The 24,650-nt window shown below is 50.8% G+C and overlaps 1 protein-coding gene across 1 annotated transcript in view; it reads right to left on the bottom strand.

Annotated features, from left to right (window-relative positions):
- The window catches only part of LOC149748810 (uncharacterized), a 78,801-nt gene that overhangs the window by 1,074 nt on the left and 53,077 nt on the right, over positions 1-24,650 (bottom strand). Inside the window, 26 exon segments of the mRNA XM_089915887.1 lie at positions 3,209-3,406; positions 3,838-3,984; positions 5,810-5,896; positions 6,595-6,746; positions 9,685-9,877; positions 10,014-10,139; positions 10,327-10,511; positions 10,764-10,881; positions 11,156-11,296; positions 12,679-12,836; positions 13,285-13,455; positions 14,560-14,940; positions 16,025-16,252; positions 16,810-16,972; positions 17,100-17,315; positions 17,586-17,711; positions 18,237-18,368; positions 18,370-18,413; positions 19,332-19,506; positions 20,365-20,544; positions 21,206-21,368; positions 21,462-21,552; positions 21,751-21,874; positions 22,752-22,829; positions 23,141-23,302; positions 24,339-24,403. Coding sequence (XP_089772013.1) covers positions 3,209-3,406; positions 3,838-3,984; positions 5,810-5,896; positions 6,595-6,746; positions 9,685-9,877; positions 10,014-10,139; positions 10,327-10,511; positions 10,764-10,881; positions 11,156-11,296; positions 12,679-12,836; positions 13,285-13,455; positions 14,560-14,940; positions 16,025-16,252; positions 16,810-16,972; positions 17,100-17,315; positions 17,586-17,711; positions 18,237-18,368; positions 18,370-18,413; positions 19,332-19,506; positions 20,365-20,544; positions 21,206-21,368; positions 21,462-21,552; positions 21,751-21,874; positions 22,752-22,829; positions 23,141-23,302; positions 24,339-24,403 — 4,004 coding nt within the window.

The raw sequence follows: 24,650 nt of genomic DNA, 5'->3' as shown, positions 1-24,650 counted from the left end.
GTGGGATCTTCCCGGACGGGGGCACGAACCCATGTTCCCTGCATTGGCAGGCGGACTCTCAACCACTGCGCCACAGGGAAGCCCAGGAAAAGTTGTTTTTAATACTTCTAAGCCTCAGAAGAGGAATAAAAGTAACATCTACCCTGTAAGGGCATGGGGAAGATTAAATGAGATAATGCATGTAAAACTCCCAGCAGAACATCTGACGTGTGGCAAGTGTGTAATGTTTGCTATTATCTGCCTCCTAGTTAGCTCTGGTAGATTGAAATGTTTTACTGCATAGCATCAGGGTTCATATAAATCTATTCAATAGCATAGTAAATATATTGAAAGCCTGTTCTTAGAGTGGCACATGGGCTATAGCAGAAAAAGCAAAGAAAACAACTGACATCCTAGCACGGGAAGAAAAGCCATAACCGAATGTAAGTAAATTATGTAGTACATTAGGACATGATATAGGATAAAGAAAAGTAGAGAAGAGTAAGGAAAAGCTGATGAACAGGGTAAAGAGGGTTGCAGCTTAAGACAGGGTTGCCACGGTAGTCATTAAGAAGGCGACACTTGAACAAATTCATGAAGGAGGCAAGGGAGTCAGGCCTAGACCAGGGTCTCTCAACCTCAGCACTAGTGACACTTGGGGATAGATGATTTTTTTGTTGTGGGGCTGTCCAATGCACTGTAGGATGGTTAGAAGCATCCTTGGCCTCTACCCACTAGCTAACAGTAGCACACACCTCCTCTGAGTCAGACAATCAAAAGTGTCTCCAGACATTGCCAAATGTCCAGCCAGGGATAAAATTGCTCCTGGTTGGGAGCTACTGCCTTGGAGGAAGGAACATTGCAGGCAGAGGGAACCCTTAAGAAGGGAGTGTCCCTGGTGTGTCTGAAGAACTGCAAGGAGGGAAGTGTGGTTGGAGTTGAATGAATGAGGGGAAGAGTAGTAGGTGAGGGGGTGAGACACAAGGGGGACTTGGCTTCTTTGGCTTTTACCCTAGTGAAATGGGGACCACAGCAGGACTTTGAGCAGTCCCAACTTTCAATTTCAAAGGATGACTATGGGACTATGCTGAGAACAGACCGAAGAGAGGTAAGGTTGGACTCAGGGAGATCGGTTAGTGAGTCTAATGGCAGCCCAGGCAAGAGATGCCTTGCACCAGGCTGGTAGCAGCACAGGTGATGAGAAGTGGTTAGATTATGGATATACTTGAAGGAGCAGTTTGTGAAGGAAGAGTTTCTGAAAAATATCCTGATGGATTTGTTGGGGGTGTATGTAACAGAGAGACAGGTTTGGCCTGAAGAGAAGACTTTGGCCTGAAAAATCAAAAGAACACAGTTGCCATCAACAGAGGTGGGGAAGGTTTCAAGTGGAGCAGGTTTGGAAAGAAGATTGGTTTGGGGCATGTTGAGTTTGAGATACTTACTAGGTATCCCAGTGGAGATGGTTAGTAAGCAGCTGGATATATGAGTTGAGTTAGAGAGTTGGGTCAGGGCTGGAGATGAAATTTGAGAGTTGTTGACATATAGGTGGGATTTAAAGCTAGATCACTAGAGGAGACCCCTGAGGGGCGTGAATATAGAAGGGACGAGGACAGGACTGAATCCTGTCCCTCCAACATTAAGAGGCCAGGGAGAAGAGGAGCGACCAGCAAAGGAGAGTGACAAGGAACAGTCATCGAGGCAGGAGGAAAACCAGAGGAGGCCGGTGTCCTGGGAGCCAAGTAAAGAAGGTAGATGGAGGAGGAGAAAGTAATCATATTGTCAAATGCTGCTGTTAGGTGAGGATAGAGAATTGACCAACATCACCATCACCTCCAACAACCACAAATAAATCTGACTTAGTAACTAATGGAGGTTTGATTACAGGGAGATGTATATGGAATATTTCCTTAGGTGTCAGATGATCTAGAATCTAGTCCCAGATCCACCATTACAAATAGCTGTACGGTTTAGGGCAAATTGCTTAATTTCCCCTTAAATACAAAATGTGAGTAAAAATATGTATGGTACCTATTTTGCAGGATTGCTGCATGGCTCAAATGAGACATACATGTGTATATATATATATATATATATATATATATGCCTTGAAATTTATGAAGTCTTATATACATAATGAAAAAAAGAATATGTTCTTCTTTATAACTCAAGAATGAATTGACCTTTAGTGGAAGACGGTCTTTTAGTGGAAGTTCATAGATTTAAATTTTATATTTTAATAGTTAAAAAGCTGAGATAGGGCTTCCCTGGTGGCACAGTGGTTGGGAGTCCGCCTGCCGATGCGGGAGACACGGGTTCGTGCCCTGGTCTGGGAGGATCCCACATGCCGCGGAGCGGCTGGGACCGTGAGCCATGGCCGCTGGGCCTGCGCGTCCGGAGCCTGTGCTCCGCAGCGGGAGAGGCCTCGGCAGTGAGAGGCCCGTGTATCGCAAAAAAAAAAAAAAAAAAAATCTGAGATAATATCCTTAGAAAAGTGCTTAATAAGTATTAAGAATACCATTGTGGAGGCTTCCCTGGTGGCGCAGTGGTTGAGAATCTGCCTGCTAATGCAGGGGACGCGGGTTCGAGCCCTGGTCTGGGGGGATCCCACATGCCGCGGAGCAACTAGGCCCGTGAGCCACAACTACTGAGCCTGCGCGTCTGGAGCCTGTGCTCCGCAATAAGAGAGGCCGCGACAGTAAGAGGCCCGTGCACCGCGATGAAGAGCGGCCCCCACTCGCCGCAACTAGAGAAAGCCCTCGCACAGAAACGAAGACCCAGCACAGCAAAAATAAATTAATTAATTAATAAACTCCCACCCCAGCATCTTCTTAAAAAAAAAAAAAAGAACACCATTGTCAAGCTTGCACAGAAAACAGCACACAGTAAGCCTGGGTAAATAGGCTACCACTTGGGCATCTGAATTTAATCTCTAAGTCACAGTGAGTTTTATAGATGGAATTCTGTTTACTTATTGATAATATGTTAGTGGGACATGAATTAACTGTGGAGCCGTGTTTGCAGTCCCCACGAGCCAGGTCCCCACTGTCTGCCCTGCAGAATATAGGATTTAAAAAATATTGTCATATGTGGTTTGAGAAGCAGCCTGAGTGTCAAGGCAGTGTACCACCTAGGGAGGCCAGAAATATCTGAATAGGTCATACACTGAGGCATTTACTCTGCGAAGGAGTCAATTTTAAAACCATGTGCTACACAAGTTAAAGCCAGTTACCTCCTCTGATGACTCTGGCTCCAAGTGAGACTCATGTTTCCTTTCAATGAGTTTAGAGAGAAGGTCTCTTCCTCTTTCAGACATGGGCTGCTCTCCCAGCAGAATAGCGCTTATGCTTTGGCCAAGCTTACTGTCCTGGGAAACTGCTGACATTCGCAGAGTGATAGAGAATGCTTCCCTGAAATAGGCCTTCAACCCCTGGTCAAGGAAAAGGTGAGGTGGGCATAATCAGTTCAGCTTCCAGGCAACTGCTATTAAAGCTTTAAAGTAATAGTTGAAAGAAAAATGGGGCTTGAGATTTATCATCTTTCCTTGCCCCCACCACGGGTTACTATTATCATTTGTAATTCTGCTGAGGCTCCAAGTGTTGACAATGAAACATCCACAGAAAGCTGTGATGCTGTTCGCATAGGAAGACCACTTCTCTCCAGAATTCTTAGAGTGGTGCATGCATTCTGTCATATGCTGCCACGGGAAATTTGATTGGGAAAGGCAGTAGGAACCAAAGGCCGCCAGTGGGACTTAAGTAGATTTGAAATGTTGCAAAGCTCATAGCACTTACTGTCCTGGGGAATGGGGCGTGAGTCACAGAGAAGGAGAAGCAAAACGCCTGTGCATGCTATAAATACCTTGTAAAATGACCTCAGGAGGGTGGGGTTGGAGTCCTGTTGGAGGTCATCGACAGCGATGTGGGCCAGGCAGTGGATCAACAGCAGAACGAAACTTCCCACTGATGCCAAACCCTCTCTCCTAACAAACAGTTTGTTTTCAGCACTCTGAGTGGAGAAAATACCCAAACACAGAGAGGTCAACCTTGGGGAACACTTCCACCGCCTCTTTTCTTTTTCTAGTTTTATATGATCTAAAGCAACTTTGGGAATCATAAAGTCACGGACTCCCTGGGCTTAATGAAAATTTACTGAAGGGAAGATTCAAAGGTCAAGGGAAAAATTATCGTTTTAGCTCAACTCTCTGAATAAATCATTTTCCCAATAAATCTGTCTCCCAATATTTTTGCTACCCCAGCTTACAGAAAACAAACTTGGAAATTCAGAGAAAAATTATTCATATATCTGTTTTGTTTTTTTTTTGCGATACGCGGGCCTCTCACTGTCGCGGCCTCTCCCGTTGCGGAGCACAGGCTCCGGACGCGCAGGCTCAGCGGCCATGGCTCACGGGCCCAGCCACTCCGCGGCATGTGGGATCCTCCCGGACCGGCGCACGAACCCGTGTCCCCTGCATTGGCAGGTGGACTCTCAACCACTGCACCACCAGGGAAGCCCCATATATCTCTGTTTTTTTTTATCAATGTCCTCCAATTACTGTTTCTTTACTCAGTGGTTCTCAAACTTTAGTGTGAATAAGAATCACCTAGGAGTGATTGTATTTTGGGGGCCCATCCCAGAATTTCTGGTTCTGGGGGCTCACCATTTCCATTTTTACCAAACTCCCCAGGTGGTTGATGCAGGAGACCCAAGGACCGGAGTTTGAGAAGCGTTGCCTTCTCAGGGCTCTCAGTCTTTCTTTGTCTTTTGTGCCATTATTGTAATCAGGTTCTCAAATCTCCTGTCTTGCCTAATTGATTTGAAATAACTCCTCGTTCAGTCCCTTCAGAGGCAATAGGTTGGCATGGAAAAGCCTTAGATGGTTTGTAATCAGCTGTCTGAGGTCAGTTTCTGGAATTAGCTGTGGATGGCAGGACAGAGTAGTGATTAAAAAAGTTTGATGTCAAACACACCCAGACTTGAGTTTCAACTCTTGCCACACTGTGATCTCCGGCAAGTTACGTGGCCTCCCTGGGTCTCAATTTCCTACTTCATAAAATGGAAACGACACCCCCTACCTTGGGGTTAGGGTGCTGTAAGTTATAAATGAGATAATGCATGTAAGGCATATGGCCAAGTGCCTGGCACATAGCACTCAATGAATCCTGAGTTTGTTTCCCCATCAGTAAGAAAGGATTAAATTCTTGCTTATTTCATAGATTGCCCTGAGGATCGAGTAAATTAATGCCTGGAGAATATCATATATGAGTAATTTTTGGTTTTATTAAATCCCCTAACAACCTACTAGTCAAGTATAAGCCATTTACTAGTCCTCTAACATTGGTTAGCAGTTCCCCTCTCACAATCATTGCTTACTGTCATAGTGTGTAAGGTCGATATATACCAGCTGAGAGTTCCACCAAGGCACTGCCAGTCTACATATTTGAGGAACTACCAGAACAGGAACAATTTAGATCCCTCTCTGTAGAAAGATGCTGAATGCGCAGGATTTCCTGAGCTGGGACCATGACTCTTACGGGAAACACCAGTCTGGAACCACCCGCTTTGATAAGGACAGAGATTCATTAACGGGCACAAAGCCATTATGATTCTCTGGGCACAAGCCAGGACATAGTCATTTCACTAATTAGAGAAAGCTCTTACATGGGGACATTTATTATGCCTTACCTAAATGACATTACCTAGAGGGAATAAAATATGTGAGGACTTGAGAGAGAAAAATGTTCTATTACATCTGTTCTTTTTGCTTCTGTCTCTCTTTACTAGACCCTAGAATTCTACAAACCCCGCATCTGAGACTGGGAATTTGAAGCACCTGATAGAAGAAGGAACCTTGGAAGGCATTGTCTGAGGCTTCCATGGCAGGAAGACGAGAAGCAATCTGCAGGGTGATTTCTGGAGCCTGAAAAGAATAAAAAACAAACAAAAACAAAACCCACCCTTTTGCTAAAAGATTCTCATGTAGCTCAGTTATGTAGCACCAACCAAGAAAGGGAAGTCAATGCATTGAGACATCAGTTTAAATTGTAACAGGATAAGTGGATTCAGTATAGACTACAGGAAAGTGGAAGGAGTATTTAACTCAGTGTTTGAAATTTATGCTAACTACAAGCATTGATTTACTACTTTTCTAAACAGAGGTAAAGTGGCAGTCAGGCATGAGGGCTCTCAGGCCATGGTGCCTGGATTCTAACCTGGCTCTCCCCTTTTGGTTGTGTGCTCTTGGATAAGTTTACTCAACCATCCTGTATCTCCCCCGCCCCCCCACCACCAGTTTTAAAATGAGAAAAAAAATAACATCAGTGCCATAGGGTTTTTGTGAAGATTACATGAGTTAATTCATGCAAACTAATAGAACATTTTCTGTTATGTACAAAGTACCTAATTCATTCTGCGTATTATTCTATCATTTGAGAGATTAGACTTTTGATTGGTAAAATGACTCCAATCATTCTCCTTAAAGGGGAGACTTAGAAAGTTCCCTGTTCTGAGTGCTTCATTCTAAGGAATATCCACCACCTCAAAGCCTCCTTCCTGGTGACCCTGACCTTCTTGGCTCCAGGGATGACTGCTCCACAGAGCGACCAGAACCAGACTCACATGAAGCTGTGGGATGAGGAGATGCAGGATGGAAAGGCCATGCTGGTAAACCACAAACTCCCTGGCAGAGAGGTCTGTGGATTGCACAGTTGTCAGCTCTTCCTTCTGCGTTATCTGAGGTTTTGGGAGATCCTGCAAAGAGGTTTTGGGGGCTGCAGAGATCAAGAGAAAACAGTAAGATTTCACTGACTTTTGCATACAGTAATGATATATTAATGAAAAGAACAAGAACAACAGCAACACAATTCAGCTTAGGAAAAGGTGTATTTGTATCCAGCCATCCATCCTCCAGTGCTGTATATACACTGTGGATCAGGCTGTCCTGCCAGTTGCCATGGAAGAGCAATTGACTTCCAGTCATTAGGAACAGAGGTTCCAGAACAACAGAATGAGGGTCCAGAAAAGATGGCGACAGACTTTCTTCTATTTCATAGGGTTGTTTTGAGCATTAAATGTAATGTACTCAGAACAGGAACTGGCACACAGTAAACACTCAGGAAATTCTCAGGAAAGAATGCTGAGCTAGCAGTCAGAGGACCTGAGTTCTGGTCCAGGTTCTGTAAGACCCTGGGAAAGTCACTTAACGACTTATCAGTTCTCTCATCTATAAAAAAAATTCCACTGTCTTACAGAATCAGAATTTGGGTTACCAGGTGTAAACAAGACAATGTATACCAAATCGATTTCAACATTATAAAGTCAAACGTAAGACAATGAAAATTGAAGTAGTGGTGGGAACTCTCAAAGGAGGGCCCACCTCTCTGCCCATATTCTTATTTTACCCCAAGGGGAGACAGGATTAATATTGAGAATGGTCAAACGTTTTCTGTAAAGGGTCAAAAAGTAAATATTTTAGGTTTTCCAGCCAAGAGACAAAATTGGGGTTCAGATTGAGTGTTCCCTATCATCAGGGTAGAAGTGTGGCTTTATTCCTTTACAAAGGCTTCCCTTGCTTCTCTGATACAGTGACCTACCCTCCTGGGAACTCAGCAGAATATGTTGCCTGCATCTCCCTTTCGGCACTGCCTTTACAGTATTGGATACTTTTTCATATGGGGAAGCAGGTTAAGAGCACAGGCTCTAGGGTGAGACTCTCTGGGACTGAATTCCAGCTGAACTTCTCAATAGCAATACAATTTTTCACTGCTTGCTTGACCTATTCAGAAGCTTCAGCTTCCTTATCTATAAAATGACTAATACTACTTACTTTGCTGCATTGTCATAAAGATTTAATGAGCTAACATAACCAAAGATTTAGAATAGCACATGATATATTGTAAAGCACTCCATAGAAATGTTATTCTTCTTTTGACATTTTTCCCTAATCATTTAAAAGTGTAAAACCATTCTAAGCTTGTGGGCCATACAAAGATAGATAGCAAGTTGGAGTTGGCCTGTGGGCAATAGTTGGCTGACCCCTAGTCAAATTCAAAGATGTTTTTGGAACTGTGCTTACTAGTGGCCTGCATCGTGGTCACCTGAAAGGCCTACATTCATTTCCTGTTAATCTTCTCCCACTTGGGAGGTAGGTGAGTTGAAACAGACCCGAGTCTTCAGTTCAAGCCAGCCACTTTCTCTTTCCAATTTCAAGGAGGTGGTTTTGGTAAAGTGATTTGGAGTCTCTTTCTGGGGCAAGGTCGTCTTTCTCTGTCTCCTCTGTCTATCTCCCTGTGTATCGCACTTTTCCATTAACTCCTTGTAACATGTGGATGGGGTAAAATCCCAAGATTTAGATTCAGTGTTCGGTGGGGGGATAGAGGGCCTTTAGGAATTCCCTTTGGGGGAACTGGCCAAGTTATTATTACAGTGGGACTTTGATTTCTATTTGTTATTCCTCATATGGAAAAATCCCTTGGGAATCCTAGGATATGGGTGGGGAGAAAGGGATGATTGGCAAGGCAGGGTTCTGATACTCCTAGACCTAGGGGTTACACCATTGAATACCTTCAGTGCGCCGTGATAATTCTAAACAGGAGCTCCCAGGGGAAGGAGATTACCTGGTCTGTGATGCACCTGTCCTTGCAGTTCAGCTCCATCCTTGTGAGCTTGGGACCTGATATCTAGTTTTCTCAGGGTGGAGAAGAGTGGTGAGGTCCATGTGACATCAACTTTATCTGCATCTGAACAGAGGAGAAGAAAGTAGTTGTCGGGAACTGTGACCACAGGACTGTGGCCAAAGACAAAAAGAGCTAGACGTAGCAACAGGTGTGGTATGTGGCTTCTACAATGGCCCCTGTGATCCCCCATGTGTATCCATGCCCTTGTGTAATCCCCTCCCCTTGAGTGTGGGTTGGATCTACTGATTTGCTTCTAATGAATGGAATATGGCAAAAGTGGTGAGATGAGGATACAAAAAAACCTGTAGTTTCCTTTTTTTGGCCCTCTCTCACTTGCTCTGAAGGAACAGTTACTGTGTTGTGAGTTGCCCTGTGAAGTCCATGTGGCAAGGAATTGATGTTTCTGGACAAAAGCCAGTGAGGACTTGAGGTCTGCCAATAGCCACAAGAGTGAACTTGGACTCTGCAGTCAAACCTTGAGATGATGGCAGCCCTGGCCTGATGATACCTTATTGTAGCCTGTATGACACCCTGAGCCAGAGGCTCCCAGCTAAGCTGCACCCAGATTCTTGACCCACAGAAACTGTGAGATAATAAATGTTTGTTGCTTTAAGCCACAAAATTTTGGAATAGTTTGTTACACGGCAGTGTATAACTGATACGTTGAGTTTCTTTTTCTTTTTCTTTTTTTTTGCGGTACACGGGCCTCTCACTGTTGTGGCCTCTCCTGTTGTGGAGCAACAGGCTCCGGACACACAGGCTCAGCGGCCATGGCTCACGGGCGCAGCCGCTCCATGGCATGTGGGATCTTCCCAGACCGGGGCACGAACCCGTGTCCCCTGCATCGGCAGGTGGACTCTCAACCACTGTGCCACCAGGGAAGCCCACGTTGGGTTTCTTTATGTTCTTCCTAAAGAAGCTACCATGGCCACACTCTTATGGAGCTTGAAGCTCTGATTATAGTATTAGAACTTATCAAAACATGATCAGCATTAGCAGCAGAAGGGAACATTGGACCCATGACCAGCCTTACCTGTTCCTGGCCCCCCATCCTCCAATCCTAAGCCATGGCCTTGAGCTCCCACTAGTGCTGCAGTGAGGCTCTTCAGGAAGGGGATCAACAGCGGGCAGGCAGCAGCCTGGTCCCTGGGAGAAGTGATGATTGTTCCAGAAAATCTGTCTCCAGGGTAATTCTCCAAACACACAGGGGTTCCTGAGGCAACAATCTAGGATGAAATAGTCAGAACCTAGTCCTGTGCTTGGTTCCTACATGTCCCACGTGGCTGCTTAGGGAGCTTCTCTTTGAAGCCCCCAACAAAAGTTGGCATACAGATCCCCTTGGCCAAGTCCGGAGGTCAGTACCTGGGTGTGCAAGAGTTGGAGGCGGCTCAGCTCCCGTTGGTAATGTAACTGACCTAGGGCCCTATCCAGGAAGATCTGTCTCGCTCTCACCATCTCCTGAAACTCATTGGAGAGATGCCAAATCACCTAGAACACAGAAAATGAAATGCCCCAAGTAGAATGGAGATTCTTTCTCTTTCTTCCTGCTCCCCTCCCAGACTACCAGCTGCTCCTTGAGTCCAGCCATCCTTGAATTGTCCTGAAGAGCCACATCTGATGACATGGGCAAATGTGCTATCTCACACGGGTCCCCTTGTCAGCCTCTGAGCCTCACCTTCCTGGGATAGTTCCAGACCTGGGGGCTCTGATTCCTACTCTGCTGTAGCCACATCTCCTCCTCCTGGCCACTCAGCCGGCCAACTGCTTGCTTGAGCTTTCCTGCTGCCTGTCCTAAACTCTGCAGGACTTTCTGCATGCCCAGAGTCACCTGCGCCTCCTGTATCCACTCCTCCCTGTCTGCTGCAAGGGGCAGAGAAAAGGACCACATGGCAGTGCCACCTCTGGGGTTAGGGAGGAGAAGGAAAGACACAATGGTTTATTGGAGCCAGGGGAACATGCCAGGTCAGAGCCAGGGCCCGGCTGGAAACCTGGGAGGTAGAGGAACACGTGGAGAGGGCAGGAGGACTGCTGCTGGGCACCTGGGATTGGTGGCACCACTCCCAGGAGGTTTCTGCTCTAGGAATCTGGGCCCCGGGGATGCTGCTTCCCCACCTTGAGAGAGCAGGACCCGCTCTGGGCCGCTGTGGCTGCTCAGGGCTCCGGCTCTCCTCTCGGTCTCCCGCAGGCAGCAGGACTCCAGGGCCACGCAGGCCTCCTCAGCAGCCCTCAGCTATGGGGCGGGACAGGGGGCACTGAGGGATGTGTCGTGGAGGGGAGGGCAGGAGCTTGGGCACGGGCCAGCTCCTCCCCCCTCCCCCCCACCTCCATCCTGTGGAGACACTTAGTTTGGGCTTGGAGCTGGGAAATCCTGGGATTTTTCTGCCCTGAGATGGGCTCCATTCCTGTGGTTGGGGAGAGAAAAGGGCTCCCCACTTCCAAGAGGAGCCTGTGCAGTCTGGGCAGATGGGTGGGTGAGGCCATGAGGCGGGGCCTCTGGGCCTCACCTGCTGCCCCACATCTTCGCCTGGAGTGGAGAGCAGCTGCTGGCTCAGGGCGCTCAGGTGTTCCACCAGCCGGGCCTCTTCGTGTCCCTGGTGGTGCCAGTACTGCTCCCGGGCTCTCAGCTCATTCTCCAGGGTGTCCAGCTGCAATGTCCAGCTTGTTTAGGGCCCACACACTTTTTCTCCTCACTGCCTGGGCTCTGGCTGAAGAACCACAAAGCCTTTCGAGACCTGGGCCTCCCCCACTCTGGGCATCTGTGACTAAGCTTGGTGAGCCAAACGACTTGATGGTAGATGGAAAAATAATCACCACACACCTTCTGCAAGCTCCCAGGCCCTCCCTCCCTCTTTCTAACACCTGGACTCTCCAGGGTCACCTGCCCCCTGCCCACCTTTCTCCTGGGAGGCCAGGGGAGATGGGCACGTGGCAGCAGGAAATAGTTCTCAGATCCTCGAATTGCTCCTTCAAACTCATCTGTGAAACTGTGAGTGGGGGGGCTGGAATTTATATTTCTTAGCTTTTACCAAGAATCTTTTATAACATATCTATCTTTGTTTCTGAAATTGCAACTAGGCTGAGAATGCATGGGAGGACCCTAGATCATTTTCATTTCAGTGGAGAACCCGCCAGAGGCTGAATTACTGCCATGACCTCTTGACAGGGCTTCATGCTCTAGTCTGGCCCTGCTCCCATCCATCCTCTGCACTGCTACCAGAGGGAACTTTCTAGAATGCTGATTATATACACACATACTCAAGCAGAAAAATGTCTGGGAGGAGGTGTGCCAACCTGTTAATAGTGGCTGCATTTGGAGGGAGAGACTGGAGGAGAGGTGAGTAGTGTCTGGATAGAGGAGCAAAATGGGGTAGTTGTTGATGGCAGATGGAGTAGAGAGGAATGGCGAGGAGGGAGCTCTTGCATCTTTATTTAGATACTTTAAAAAATGTGGTAGGATTTTGAGTAATTATTTTCTTTTTGTATTGTTCTAAATTTTCCAAATTAAACAGTCTTGAAAATATTCGTATCTGATCATATCACATGTCTACTTAGAATCCTTCAGTGGCTCCCCATGGCTTTCATGATAAGTTACATTACTTGGCCTCAGCCGGGCACACAAGGCTGTTCATGATTCATTTCCTACCTTCTTCATTGGCTTCACCTGCTGCCTTTGCCCCTCTGCCTTCCTCGTTCTCCTGGAACCTTCGTGGTCTCACACCTGCCACCTTTGCACTTGCTGGTCCCTGAGGCCTTTCTCTGACTCCTTCCTCAGGTTTCATCCCAAGTGTTGCCTCTTTAGGGAAGCCTTCCTTGAACTCTCACCCCGTGATTTAGATGCCCCCCCCCTGTGCTCCCTTAACACCCTTGTAAACCATGATCACGGCTGGCACCTACAGCTGCCCAGTGCCCTGAGGGGCCCTGTCTAGCTTTCTGCATTCAGCACCAAACACAGTGCCTGAGACACAGAAGGTTTTTGATATGTAGTTGCTGAGTGAATGAAGAAATAGAGTCATCGCCTCCTACATACCAGACCGGGGTCTCTCACTCCCTGAGGTAAGGCCTCCAGCACCTGGACAACGGGCACCACCACCCTGGCAGAAGGGTCCATGTGAGCGCCAATGACGGGACCAGGTTCCCCAGTCAAGGGGTCTACGGCTTGAGCCCCAATTGCAATTGGGACCAGACCTGTGGGATGCCAAGCCCATCACTGGCTTCAGGAACCAGTGATGGGGAAAGAAGGAAGGGGCAGTCATGGGAAGAAGGAAACATGGCTGGGAGGGAGCTAAAGGAGGCTGAGAAATCTGCTCACCCTTCGAGGGGCTCTGAGTGGGATTAGAGGGTTTCCTGGAAGGCACAGACCCTGAGGGTGAGGGTGTGTGGGGAATTTCTGAAGCGCTCATCTTTGAAAGGATCCAGTTTTCTCAGTAGGGGATAAGTGATCTGTGGTACCAGTGTTCTGGAATCACTGAGCACCTCTATTTTGGGTCTCAGCAGCCCTAGTGGTAGTGTCAGAATGACCCCACTCTTTGGCTCATGAGTGAGTGGACTGGGGGTGCCCTTCTGGAGCTTTACAGGGTTTTCAGTTACATTCCTGATCCCCCAGGGCTTTAGGAGGCTCCAAATTCCCTCCTACCTTTGCCGTTGGCATCTTCCATTGAACCTGCCAGGGGCGTGGCATCACTGGAATTCCCATCAATCTCCATGCCCAGGATGGGTACCATGAGCCCTGAGCCCTCAGGGTCTGGAATCTCCATCCCATATATGACCGGGACCCACAGCGCTGTCCCAGGATAGCACATCATCCCTAACACAAGGGGGAGGGGACACAGGGAGGAGGAGGTGAGGGCTGAGTGCCACACTGAGGGGCTTTCCAGGCTCAAAGGGCTACATCTCTGACTAGAGAGGCTTCCCTGCAAAGACTGCATTTGTTTTCTTTGGGGCCCAGCTTAGCGTTTTGAATTCATAAAGGAAGGATTGAGTGGCAGCAGGACTTTGGGGAAGCTGAGAACAATTTCTAGGCTAGGCTGAGAAGGTGGAAAAGAAGGGGACAAACATTCTTGAGCACCTACATGTGCCAGAGTCTGAGCTCAGAACTCCATATAAATTATATTTTATTTGGTCCTACAACGAGATCTCTGAAGTATATACTATTTTAATCCTCATTTTAAGGATGCTATAACAGAGGCAGAGCGAGGTTTAGTAAGCTGCCCAAGGTCAAAGAGGTAATAAACAGTGGGGCAGGTCTTCAAACTCAAGTCAGTTGTGATCCCAAACCCTGGTTCTTTTTTTGTACACACCCTGGATAGAAGGTTCTAGAAAGAGTGAGTGAGATAAGCTCCAGGAAGATGCCACTCCTACTTCCTTTCCCTGCCGTTCCTGTGCTAGTTAGTGCTGTGGGGTGGTAGAGGAGTTGAGTGGGCTCCTCTCCTGAGTTTACTAATGGAAAGCCGAAGGCTGCTGCAGGAACGAAAGTGACAAGAGGACTGAGGACCCAGGAGACTCAGGCTTTATGCCTGGCTGTGCAGCTAACTAGCTATAGGACCCTGGTGGTCAAGTCTCTTAACTTCCTTGACTTCAGATCCTGCAATGTAAAACGGGTGTCATAACATGTTATGGTGCTTGGGGATCCTATGAAGTTACATGAGAATATACACTTTACCACCATCAAGTGTAAGACCCAGTGGAATTGGCAAGAGCTTAAAAGAAAGAGATTAAAAGCCAAGCCATTCATGAGCTTGGGGCATGAAGTCATCGAAATCCTTCTCTCTTCCTTTGGTCACATGTGTGCCTGGCCAGTGGGACTGTCGTCTTGTCCCTGGGTTTACTGGCTGAGGGGCACTGAAGCATCAGGTCATTCTGGGCCTGGGATTGCAGGGCCTGGGAGCCTTTGGCCCGGGTCAACACGTACCTATCCTGCCGCCGCCGGCCTCCATGCTCTCTGCTGCCTCCCGCTGTCTCTGCAGTCTCCGAGCCTGCTGCAGGACGTGGTGCAGACTCAAAGCCAGCGCCTGTCTCATGTCCTCGATGGCAGTCTCCAGAAGCCCCTGTACCCTCCGCCCTGGCCTCTCCTGGGACCTCCGGAGTACTGCAATCACTCGCCTCTGGGCCACCAGCACATTGGCATCCAGCAGGGCCTGTGACCCTCCGGTATGGGGCACAGTCTGGCCCTCCTGTCGGGAAGCTCCCTGGAGCCAGACTGGCTTCCTGCTCAGTGGCTCCACAAAGCTGTCACCAGGCATCATGAGGTTCCCCGAGGTGTCTCGCAGTCCTCCCAGGGCAAGCACCTGACCTGGAAGCAGGGGGGAAGGGATGTAGGCAGAGGAGGCACGTGAGAACCAGGACCCAGGACAGAGTGAGTGACAGGGTGCGCGTGGAGGTTGCAGGGGCAGGGCAGGGGATGGGGTGAGGGAGAGGGCGGGGGGGGGCGCGCGTGTAGTACACACTGGTGGCAGGAGGAGGAATGGCCTTCTTGGTTGAAAAACATCCCTATGTTTTTGCTGTAGAAGCAACTCTGTTCTCTCCGCACTGGGGGACACCAAAGATGGCAAAGGGTGAGGGGAACTGGGAAGGAGAGGAAAGGTGGGGGTAAGAGGCAGAGGGAGGATGAAGTGTGGAAATACGGGCTTGGGGTGGAGTTTGCAGACTGGACCAGAACGTGGAGGATCTGGGGGGCTGAGAGGAGAGGATTGGGAAGCCAGGCCAGGCAGGGAGGAGAGGCAGAAGGATAGCACCAAGGGCTGCCAGGAGACCTGTGTTTTCATCCAACCCGACTCCCAGGATTGGCGAGATGCCTCCTGTGACTGGATCTTCCATGGGCCCCCCCAACTCTAGAGGGGCCAAGGTCTTGGTGAGGGGATTGCAGTATGTCCCCCCAAGAGTGAGCCACTGCCTTGTTTGTGGGTGCAGAGTCACAGCCAGCACGGGCACTTCGATGCCATTTATGGGGTCCGTCATGAGAGCCCCCAGCTGTGATGTCCTCCTTGGCTGCAGGACAGGCAGGCAGGTGGCTGGAGGGGAGCGTGTGGCCGGACAGGTTGGGTAGGGCACATAGGGGAGGATGGCAGCTTCTGAGGTTCGGACGCCACCTGGACAGGGAGAGAGGGAGGTGTTGACACCCGTTGGCATGCCCTGCAGGGCAGGGGCAGAGAGAACCGCTTTCCTTCACCTGGCAGCTCTCTCCAGCATGGCGCCTCCTCAGCATGAATGTTAAAGTGAGGAAGGGGGGAGAAGGCATTCACTGCTCTGCTGCTCACTGAGCCCCACTGTCCAAGGAGAGAGCCCTGCCTCCTATGCTGTGCCCCTGGGGAGTTCATTCCAGAGGGCCCCAGTGGGCCCTGTGCTGGGTTGGGGCTAGGTAGTGGTCAGAGTCTCACCAGAACTGGAGTCAGTGGTGGGCACCAGGGTAGCTTCCTGCAGATCATAACCCAGATTTCCAGCCTCGGGCAGCACACGTCCAGTGTCAGGGTGGATGAAGTAGCCAGGGGGTATGGGCCCTGTGTGGCCACTGGCCGGGAGCATCACACAGTTGGGGCCAGGGACCATTAACTTGGTGACAGGATTCACGCTGATGTCTTCGGCGTCCCCTGAAGGGCTTGCTGAGGCTGCAGGAAAGCAAATTCCTGCTCAGCCCTGGGTCTGAGGCCATCTGGCAGGTTAGGGGCTCCCTTGGCTGGAGACTGGAAGGAATTGGTGAGAACCCTACCCAATCCACACCCTGGTATGGGGGTGTAGCAGATGCTCCCCATGGGAAGGGGATCTTGTGTTTGTGCCGAGTCCAGGTCAGGACTCCGCATTCGGGATGTGACCCTGACATCATCATATTGCAGGACCCTTCTCCCTCTCTTCCTTTCCAGGTAAGTCCAGCATTTTCCACACCTGGCCTTTGCATTCATCAGTCAGGCTTTTGCTCTCAGGAAGTGCTACCTTATATGTAAAGCTATACTTTGTGGTGATTTTTTTGTTTCCTCCTCTGCTCTTCCCATTTTGGAGGCTCCCTCTTCTGTAACACAGACCTTCGCCCAGGACGCTGCACAGGAAGCCCCTCCCAACCTTGGGGGTTTCCACTTGGTTTAGCTTTCCTCCTCCCTTCCTTCCGCCTGAAAACAGGTTTCCGGGGCGGGGGCGGGCGGGGCCCTGCCTGAAGGCGAGCAGGGCTCACCTGGCCGCAGCAGCTCAGCCCCAGTGCCGGTGCCTAGGACGCCCCAGGCCTTCAGGCGGTGGCCCTCCTGCAGCACGGCCTGCGACAGGCGGTCCAGCACAGCGTCCAGCTGGGGGACTTCCCTGCAGGAGGATGAGGGAGGACCCATCAGAGGGAGGGGCAACTAGGGATAGAAGGACACTTTGGTGCGGCCCGTCCCGGGACCCCAAGAAGCCACACGGCTCCTCCCCAGATCTCACTCAGCTTGACTCAGATTCACCAGGTACACACCTTTCTGGGTTCCGCCCAGCCCGGGAGGACTTCGTGGGCCTGGAGCCTGAATACGCCTTCAGCAGCCGCCGCGCTGCCATCAGCGCTGAGCAGAAAGAGCCCCAGTGCTCTCGCCTCGCACCGAGGTCTTGGCGAAGGAGCGTCAGCTGGTGACTGAGGCTTGCTGCGTACTCGCCTGCCAGGTGCCCCCTCCGCCTGGCCTCCTCCTCTGCGGCCCTGGCAGCTGCCTCCGCAGCCTGGGGTCAGAGACAACCCTGCCTGCTTACCTGCAGGGGCCGTAGCCGCCAGAGACAGCAGCCTCGGGGACTGGACACCCCGCTCCCCCTGGGCACTGCAGAGCAATGAGGGTGGGCGTGGCAGCAGTGGCAAAGGGGCGCAGGGTGTGGGGCTAAGACACCTGGGGCCTGGGAGATGGAACAGGTGCTGAGGAGGTGCGCAGCCTCAGTGAAGGGAGAGAGTTGCATGTGGGCACCGGGACCAGATGGGAAGCGTGAAAACAGCCCAACCTGTTGCTGCTCCCTCTGGGGGCTCTCTGGAAGCTGGCCACTGGAAGCTGGGATGCGGTGCTCAGCACCCCACAGCTGCTGGAGAGAGCGGGCTTCGTTCCCAAGTTTGAGGCAGAGGAGCTTGAGCTGCGAAGAGAAGGCAGAGTTTGCCCCAAGAGGCCCCAGCAGCTTTCACGGCTGTGGTCGCAGCGCCCTCTGCTGCCAGTTTGTGGAGGGACTCCAGAGAACAAAGTGACCTTACACTGGAAGAAACCCGTGAAGACCAGCCCAGCCGTAGGGCAAGACACCTTCCCCCTAGGGAACCCCTGGCCCAGCTTAGAAACTTGGACTTCTAGTGTGCTTCTTTGGCTCCCAATATCTGTCACCTACTGGCCTGCATTTTCTCACGCAGATGGGCTACCCAGATCAGGAGTGGGGATCTTAAGAGACTCCAGAGGTGGTCTGGATAGATTCCCTACCAGTGATCTGAAGCCTGAGGGCTCATAAAATCAGCCGTAAATTTAAGCTGAAATCTTCTTCTTCCCTTCCCCCGAATGAATTTTTTTTTTTTCTGGTTCATTATGGATACACTGAGGATTTCTTTAGGCCTTCTGTCCCATCACTAACGCTCCCAGAGACAAATTCGCTTGCTGGCCCAGCTTCTCTACTCACCTCCTCCTTGGTCTGGCTGAGTTTGGTCGTCACTGCCAGAGACTGCCTGAGCAGGATCCTGAAGAAGTTTTCTGTGTCAAAGCCCTCCAGGTCCACCTGCTCCTCGGCTTGCCAGTCCCCACCTGTGGGGGGGATGGGAAGCAGGGTTATCTTCCTGAAACGTAAATACGAGCTTCCCTACAGATTCTCAATGTATCTTCCTCCTCAGGTCCTCACAGACTTGCTACTAAAAGTGTGGTCTTTGGATGAGCAGCATTAGCTTTGCTGAAGAACTTGTTAGAAATGCAGAATTCCAGGCCCCATTCCAGACCTATTGCAGCAGGAGATCCCAGCTACTTCATAATCACCTTGAAGTCTGAGAAGAACAAACTGCTACTCTCTGAGGCCCATACTTGGAGTAGCAAGAGTAGAAGGGGAAACACCTCAGCATGACACGTAATGCCTCCTTTTTTTTTTTTATTGTCCCTGGTTTACAGCTGAGACTATTACTTTTTTTTTTTTTAGAAGATGTTGGGGGTAGGAGTTTATTAATTAATTAATTATTTTTGCTGTGTTGGGTCTTCGTTTCTGGGCGAGGGCTTTCTTTAGTTGTGGCAAGCGGGGGCCACTCTTCATCGCGGTGTGTGGGCCTCTCACTATCGCGGCCTCTCTTGTTGCGGAGCACAGGCTCCAGACGCGCAGGCTCAGTAGTTGTGACTCATGGGCCTAGTTGCTCCGCGGCATGTGGGATCCTCCCAGACCAGGGCTCGAACCCGTGTCCCCTGCATTAGCAAGCAGATTCTCAACCACTGCGCCACCAGGGAAGCCCCACGTAATGCCTCCTTTAGAAGTACTGGTCATTTCCTAACTTGGCCACCTTGTACGTGGTTACTGTACATTTCTTTATGAAAGTTTGTGTTTAGCTGTCTCTGTCCCCTTCTACACTCTGTATGCCTGGAAGCTGGCAGTGTCTGGCATACAGTGGCTACTCAATAAACATGTACTGAGCAATGAATGAATGAGTGGAGAGGAGTGAAACAATGAACAAAGGAAGCAGGAGCTGGCCAGTTGGATTTGGGGGCACCTCTGGGATTCCAGCCCAAGCCTGTCACTCACCATGACCTCTCTCAACCCTGGGGACATCAGAGTCTTGGTGTGGTAGGCCTTTCCTCAGAGAGGTTATCCTGGTTCTTGGGGAAATGTAGGCATCCAGGTTGTAGCCCTGCTGATGCTTCCTGAAGGTGGGCTGGGGAGCAGCCTTCCGGGCCCAGCTCAGTCTGTGACACTGAATCTACAGGGTACATCATGGGTGATGTGAAGGAAAGGGAAGCTGAGGGAGAAGCATCCTTTCTGAGGACACTTGGAGGAGAAGGACCCCTGCTCAGTGTGGTTAGGGAGCACCTCATCTTTGCTTCTTTGGACCATTCTAACAGCCTCTCTCTCTGTAACTTTCTCCTTTCTAATCCATCTCTGTCTTTCACCTTATTGCTAGAGTAAACATAAAAGTCTTACCAGGTTTTCTCCCTTGCTCAAAATTCTTAATTGATCCCCACTGCCTAAAGTCCAAACTTCTTAGCAGGGTCCATGAGACCATCCACACTTTGTTCTCTCCCCTGGTTCCAGCCTCATCCCTGTCCTTGCACCTGAAGCTGCAGTCACAGGGACCAGGTTTGGTTCCCTGAGCAGGTGAACCTTGTTTCATGCCTCTGTGCCTTGGCTCATAACACTCCCCACCGCTCCCCCTAAGTGCATTATCCTCCCACCCTCAACTCACTAACCCCTTTGTCAGTACAGGGACTGAACTTTTGTTCGTGTCATATTTCCAGCCTCTTTCAGGGATCACCTCCTCAGGAAGGCCTGTCTTTACCACCCTGGGAGAACAGTCATCTCCGTCCTTTGTGCAGCCAGGGCCCCGGGCACACTCTCACCGGAGCTCCACAACACTCACTGGCATTTATTTGCCTCCTTGTCTGTATTCTCCCTGCTCAACTTTGACTGACGGAGGCCTGAGGCTGCACCTTTGCCACTTTGGCATCTTAGAAACTAGGATAATGCCTAGTGCAGACGGGCCCTGGAAGACCCATTTCCACGGCACTGGGGAGGTGGTCTGGCACAGTGGTTAAGATGTCACTTGTCCAGCTGTACTCACCAACAGAAGCAGGCAGAGCCCCAGGAGCAGGACAATCTCCCCAAGGACTCCTGGCCGGTCGGACCTCTTCAGGGGCCTGGGGATCTTGGCGATGCCAGTTTGGATGAGATACCTGGGAGTTGTGGGGACAAAGGGCCCTTCCCCAAAGCACTGGCCCCCTGGCGGGAGGGTGCGGACGTACTGGGGAGAAAGAAACCTGTTCAGCCTTGGTCCCACTGTCTGCCAGAGCCTGGCCAGGGGACAGAGTGGGAAACCAGGCCTGTTGACACTAACAAAATAGTCCAGATCTTTGCGCATACCTGGATCCCTGGGAAATGAATCTGTATCAGATAGCTGTCCGGAGAGCTGTCTGCACGTTATGGGACTAGGTCAACACAATCTCTCGGAAGCTGGACTGACAGGTTGAGATACTAAATCCTGTGTGTGACCAAGACAGTGCACCCGGAACAGTGGTGGCATCATGCACGGGTCATGTAGATAAAAGCCTGCATAGATTGGCTCGGGATATGTACCTTCGGGTTGAAAGAGGGGTGGGCAGGGGAAAATGAAGTGGAGGGCTGTGAGAGATGGCTAGACATTCTATATCCTTCGAGACACATTGGATTTTCATCCTCACAAGCATCCCTTCCTTACACATCACAGGTTGGGCTGCTTTGGAGTGAACCTTGGCGTCCCCAGAATTATCTGTTAGGACTGTGGGACCCTGAGACTCTGATAGGGTCATTCGGGGCACCTCCTTCCCTGGAGAGCTGTCTGGGGTGATTATGAGGCAGTATTTTTTAAAGAGAGGGGAAATGGTGGGATAATGTCTTAAAAAAGGCAAAAGCCATCACAGACAAACCATCTTCCGATGCCAGTTGCTGTTCAGGCGAAAGACACAGACCCCAGGCTGCTGAAACTGCTGCAGAAAGAGGTGAGGGCTTTGGTCTTGGAGCTGGGACTCCTCAGCCAGGGCCCGGAGGCGCCCCCAGTCAAATTCCCCCTGTGTGTTGTAGAAGTGGCCCCTGGGGTGGAGGAAGGAAGGGGCGTGTTGTCTCTTGGCTGTAGGCACAAGGAGCATTTCCGGTGGTGGCAGGGCCATGCCCTCTGACACTCACAGGTCATACTCGGGGTAATGCTCACGGGTCACCAGGAAGGCAAGTGTATCGTTGGTTTGGAGGCAGACTGTGGGGTTTCGGATGCTTGGCTCTGGGGGAGACAGATTCCCAAGGTGTGTGGAGTTGAGGCTCAGTGTTGAAGGAGAGCTCAGATATGCTTCCCTGGACTTTCCTGGGCAAGATTCAGAACACAAGGAAAGGCAGCCACTCTTCAGGTGGATTTGTGCCAGGATCTGGGGAGGTTGGAGTAGGGAGAGGAGAGGCAACAGGTGTCCGCCAAAATGCTCACCTGCATCCTGGCCTGGGAGCCCGGGATCCCTGAGGGGCAGGCCGAGGGAGCGCAGTAGGTCACGGCCTGGTCTGCTCAGGCCCAGGAAGCCAGTCCCTAGAACAAGACGGGCATCTCCCTGAGCCTGCAGGGCCGGGGAGAGAGTTGGTCCTAGTGTGTGGATACAGCAGAAGCTGTCCATTCCCGACTTGCACTCGGCAGGATTCAACTTTCTAAAAAACTGTGGGAGGGATGTCAGGATTCACATGCATTTCTTGGGGACCCCTTTCTGGAGAGGAGTTGCCCATCACCCCCGTAGCTTCTGTGTACAGAGGCCACGTTTATGCCGTGGTAAGGACAAGATTTGCCCACGTGTGGACCTGAGCCACAGACCTCCCTGGGGCCTCCTTCTGTCCAGCTTTCTTACCATCCACGCTGACCACATACAGAGGGACAGAATTCTGCCTTTGGTTCAAGTGGCAGGGATGGCCCACAGCACGTGGTGAGGAAGGCCTGTCTAGAAGGTAAAATTCCTGGGAACAGGGAGGTCCAGTGTTAGCTCTTCTCTTAAGACACAGTGAGTAACACCCTCCCCTGGCAGGGAGGTGGGGAGAGCATAGGTGCTTTCTCAAGCCCTGTCTGAGTGTCCTGATGAGGTTGGAGGGGAAGCCGTTGTGGGAATAGGTCTGAGAGTCCTGGGAGTGGCAGGGGCAACCTGGAGTCATGATTTTGAATATTGTCCCTTGCTCATGTGGGAAGATTTCCATGACACTTGCCCGTCTTTAACGTACGCCATGACTTTTTCAAGAAGTTTTATAGGATGAGATTAAATCAACAATAATATATTTTCTCTGGCACCAGAGGTTGGGCCAGGGATGTGGGTCAGTGCGCAGGGCTGCAGACCCCGTGCATGAACGTGTCACACACCTTACCTCTTAGAAAGGAGGCAGGGGCTGCAGGGGCTGGGTCTATGGCTCTGCAGTGGGCCCGGCTCGGCACGGTTTGGGCCTGGGGTGTCGTACCTGGCTTCCGGTGTCTTCAGTGATGGAAATCTGCGGGATGCCCTCGAGACAGCTGAGCTGCAGGACGTGTCTCTGTCTCTTTGGGCACAGGGGACCACACATCTCACTTGAGTGTTGTCCCCAGCACAGACAGAGCCCCAGGCCTGGGTCATAGCCACGTGCATCCTCTGGTGTGGCACACACCTGCATGAAGACTCACACTTCTTGGGGACACCTCCCTGGGGGAGGTTGCTCCCAGTTCTCCCCAACTTCAGAGTGTAGAGCGCAGGTCTCCATGTTTCCAAAAGGGGGCTAGTGGAATGAGCCCCCAGTGGCTAGGAGGTTGGGCAGGTGAACAGGTGAGCAGAGGGCCAGGAGTGCAGGAGGTACACTATATGGGCGCCTCCTACCTCGTGGGCACAGTGGTCATTCCATTGATCCTTGGTCAAACAGACCCCCTCTTGGTTCCAGGTGGCCCCATCCTTGCAGCTCTTGTATTCCCGTTGGACACAGCCCCTTGGCTCTCCAACATCTTGGTAGCCCTGGAGGCAGGGGCACTGCCCGTCACTGGGCTGCGGGTTAGGTGGGGAGGGAAAGCAATTTCAGGTTGGCTGGTAGTACTTGGTTGCTGTGAACCACACAGGACCCTTTGGCTGTGACCCTGCGTGAGGTGGACCAGAGGACAAGAGCAGGGGAGGGGAAGTAAGGGATCACCAGGGCAGAGAAGAGTCAGCTCAGAGGGGAAGTTACTGGCACATGCTGCTTAGGGTCCGGGTGGTGCTGTCTTTTCTGTCAAAAAGACATGGAAAGTTCAGGAAAGGAAGAATTAAGATGCGTATTTGCTGGCTTCTAGGACAAGTTCGAGTTGGAAGGGCTTGGACTTTTGGGCGTATTTTGGGAGTGGTCACGGTGGAGAACAATATTAAGTCTGCCCTCTCCTCCAAGTAGGGTTGTCAGATTTAGCAAACAAAAATATGGAGCACTCAGTTAAACTTGAATTTCAGATAAACAGTGAATACTTTTTGAGTGTAAGTATGTCCCATTCAATATTTGAGACAGGGACTTCCCTGGTGGTACAGTGGTTAAGAATCTGCCTGCCAATGCAGGGGACACGGGTTCAATCGCTTGTCCGGGAAGATCCCACATGCCATGGAGCAACTAAGCCTGTGCATCACAACTACAGAGCCTGTGCTCTACAGCCCGCGAGCCACAACTACTGAGCTCATGTGCCACAACTACTGAAGCCCGTGCACATAGAGCCCGTGTTCCACAACAAGAGAAGCCACCGCAATGAGAAGCCCGTGTACCACAATGAAGAGTAGTCCCTGGTCACCACAACTAGAGAAAGCCCGTGCGCAGCAACGAAGACCCGACACAGCCAAAAATAAATAAATAAAATATTTGAGACATATGAAAAACGTATCCATAATTTATGTGAAATTCAAGTTTAACTGGGCACCCTGTCTTTTACCTGGCAACCCTGTCCTCAGGTCACTTGGAAACCTGAACTAACCCTGGTCAGGTTACACCTGAGCTGAACTTGGCTTAAGAGCAAAACAGTCCTGGAAATGCAGCCTGTCCCTGGGTCCCTCCTGCCAGAGGACATACCTGGAACACTCGACCAGGTCCCAGGCATACGCATGTGTCTTTGCCCTCCTCTGGCTGGGTGGCCTCTGAGCCACAGGGGAAACAGGCATCCTGGCCAGGCCAGGAGTTGAAGAATCCCCGAGGGCAGAGGTGGCAGGAGGAGGCATTGTGGGGTCTCACTCCGGAGAAGAAAGTTCCAGGGGGACAGGGTGCAGGCGGTGAGTCAGGACACAGCCCACCTGTGGAGTGATAGGCAAACAAGAATTAAGGCCGAGACTAAGCTTCCAGGGCTGTGGGTCCCCTGGTGATTCCCCTGGGAGCCCCAGGTGGACC

The sequence above is a fragment of the Delphinapterus leucas genome, chromosome 7 (genome assembly GCF_059928025.1).
Source record: "Delphinapterus leucas isolate spDelLeu-1000000601 "Yukka" chromosome 7, BTC_Dleu_Yukka2, whole genome shotgun sequence".
Lineage (NCBI taxonomy): Eukaryota > Metazoa > Chordata > Mammalia > Artiodactyla > Monodontidae > Delphinapterus > Delphinapterus leucas.
This window is presented reverse-complemented; position numbering and strand designations above follow the sequence as displayed.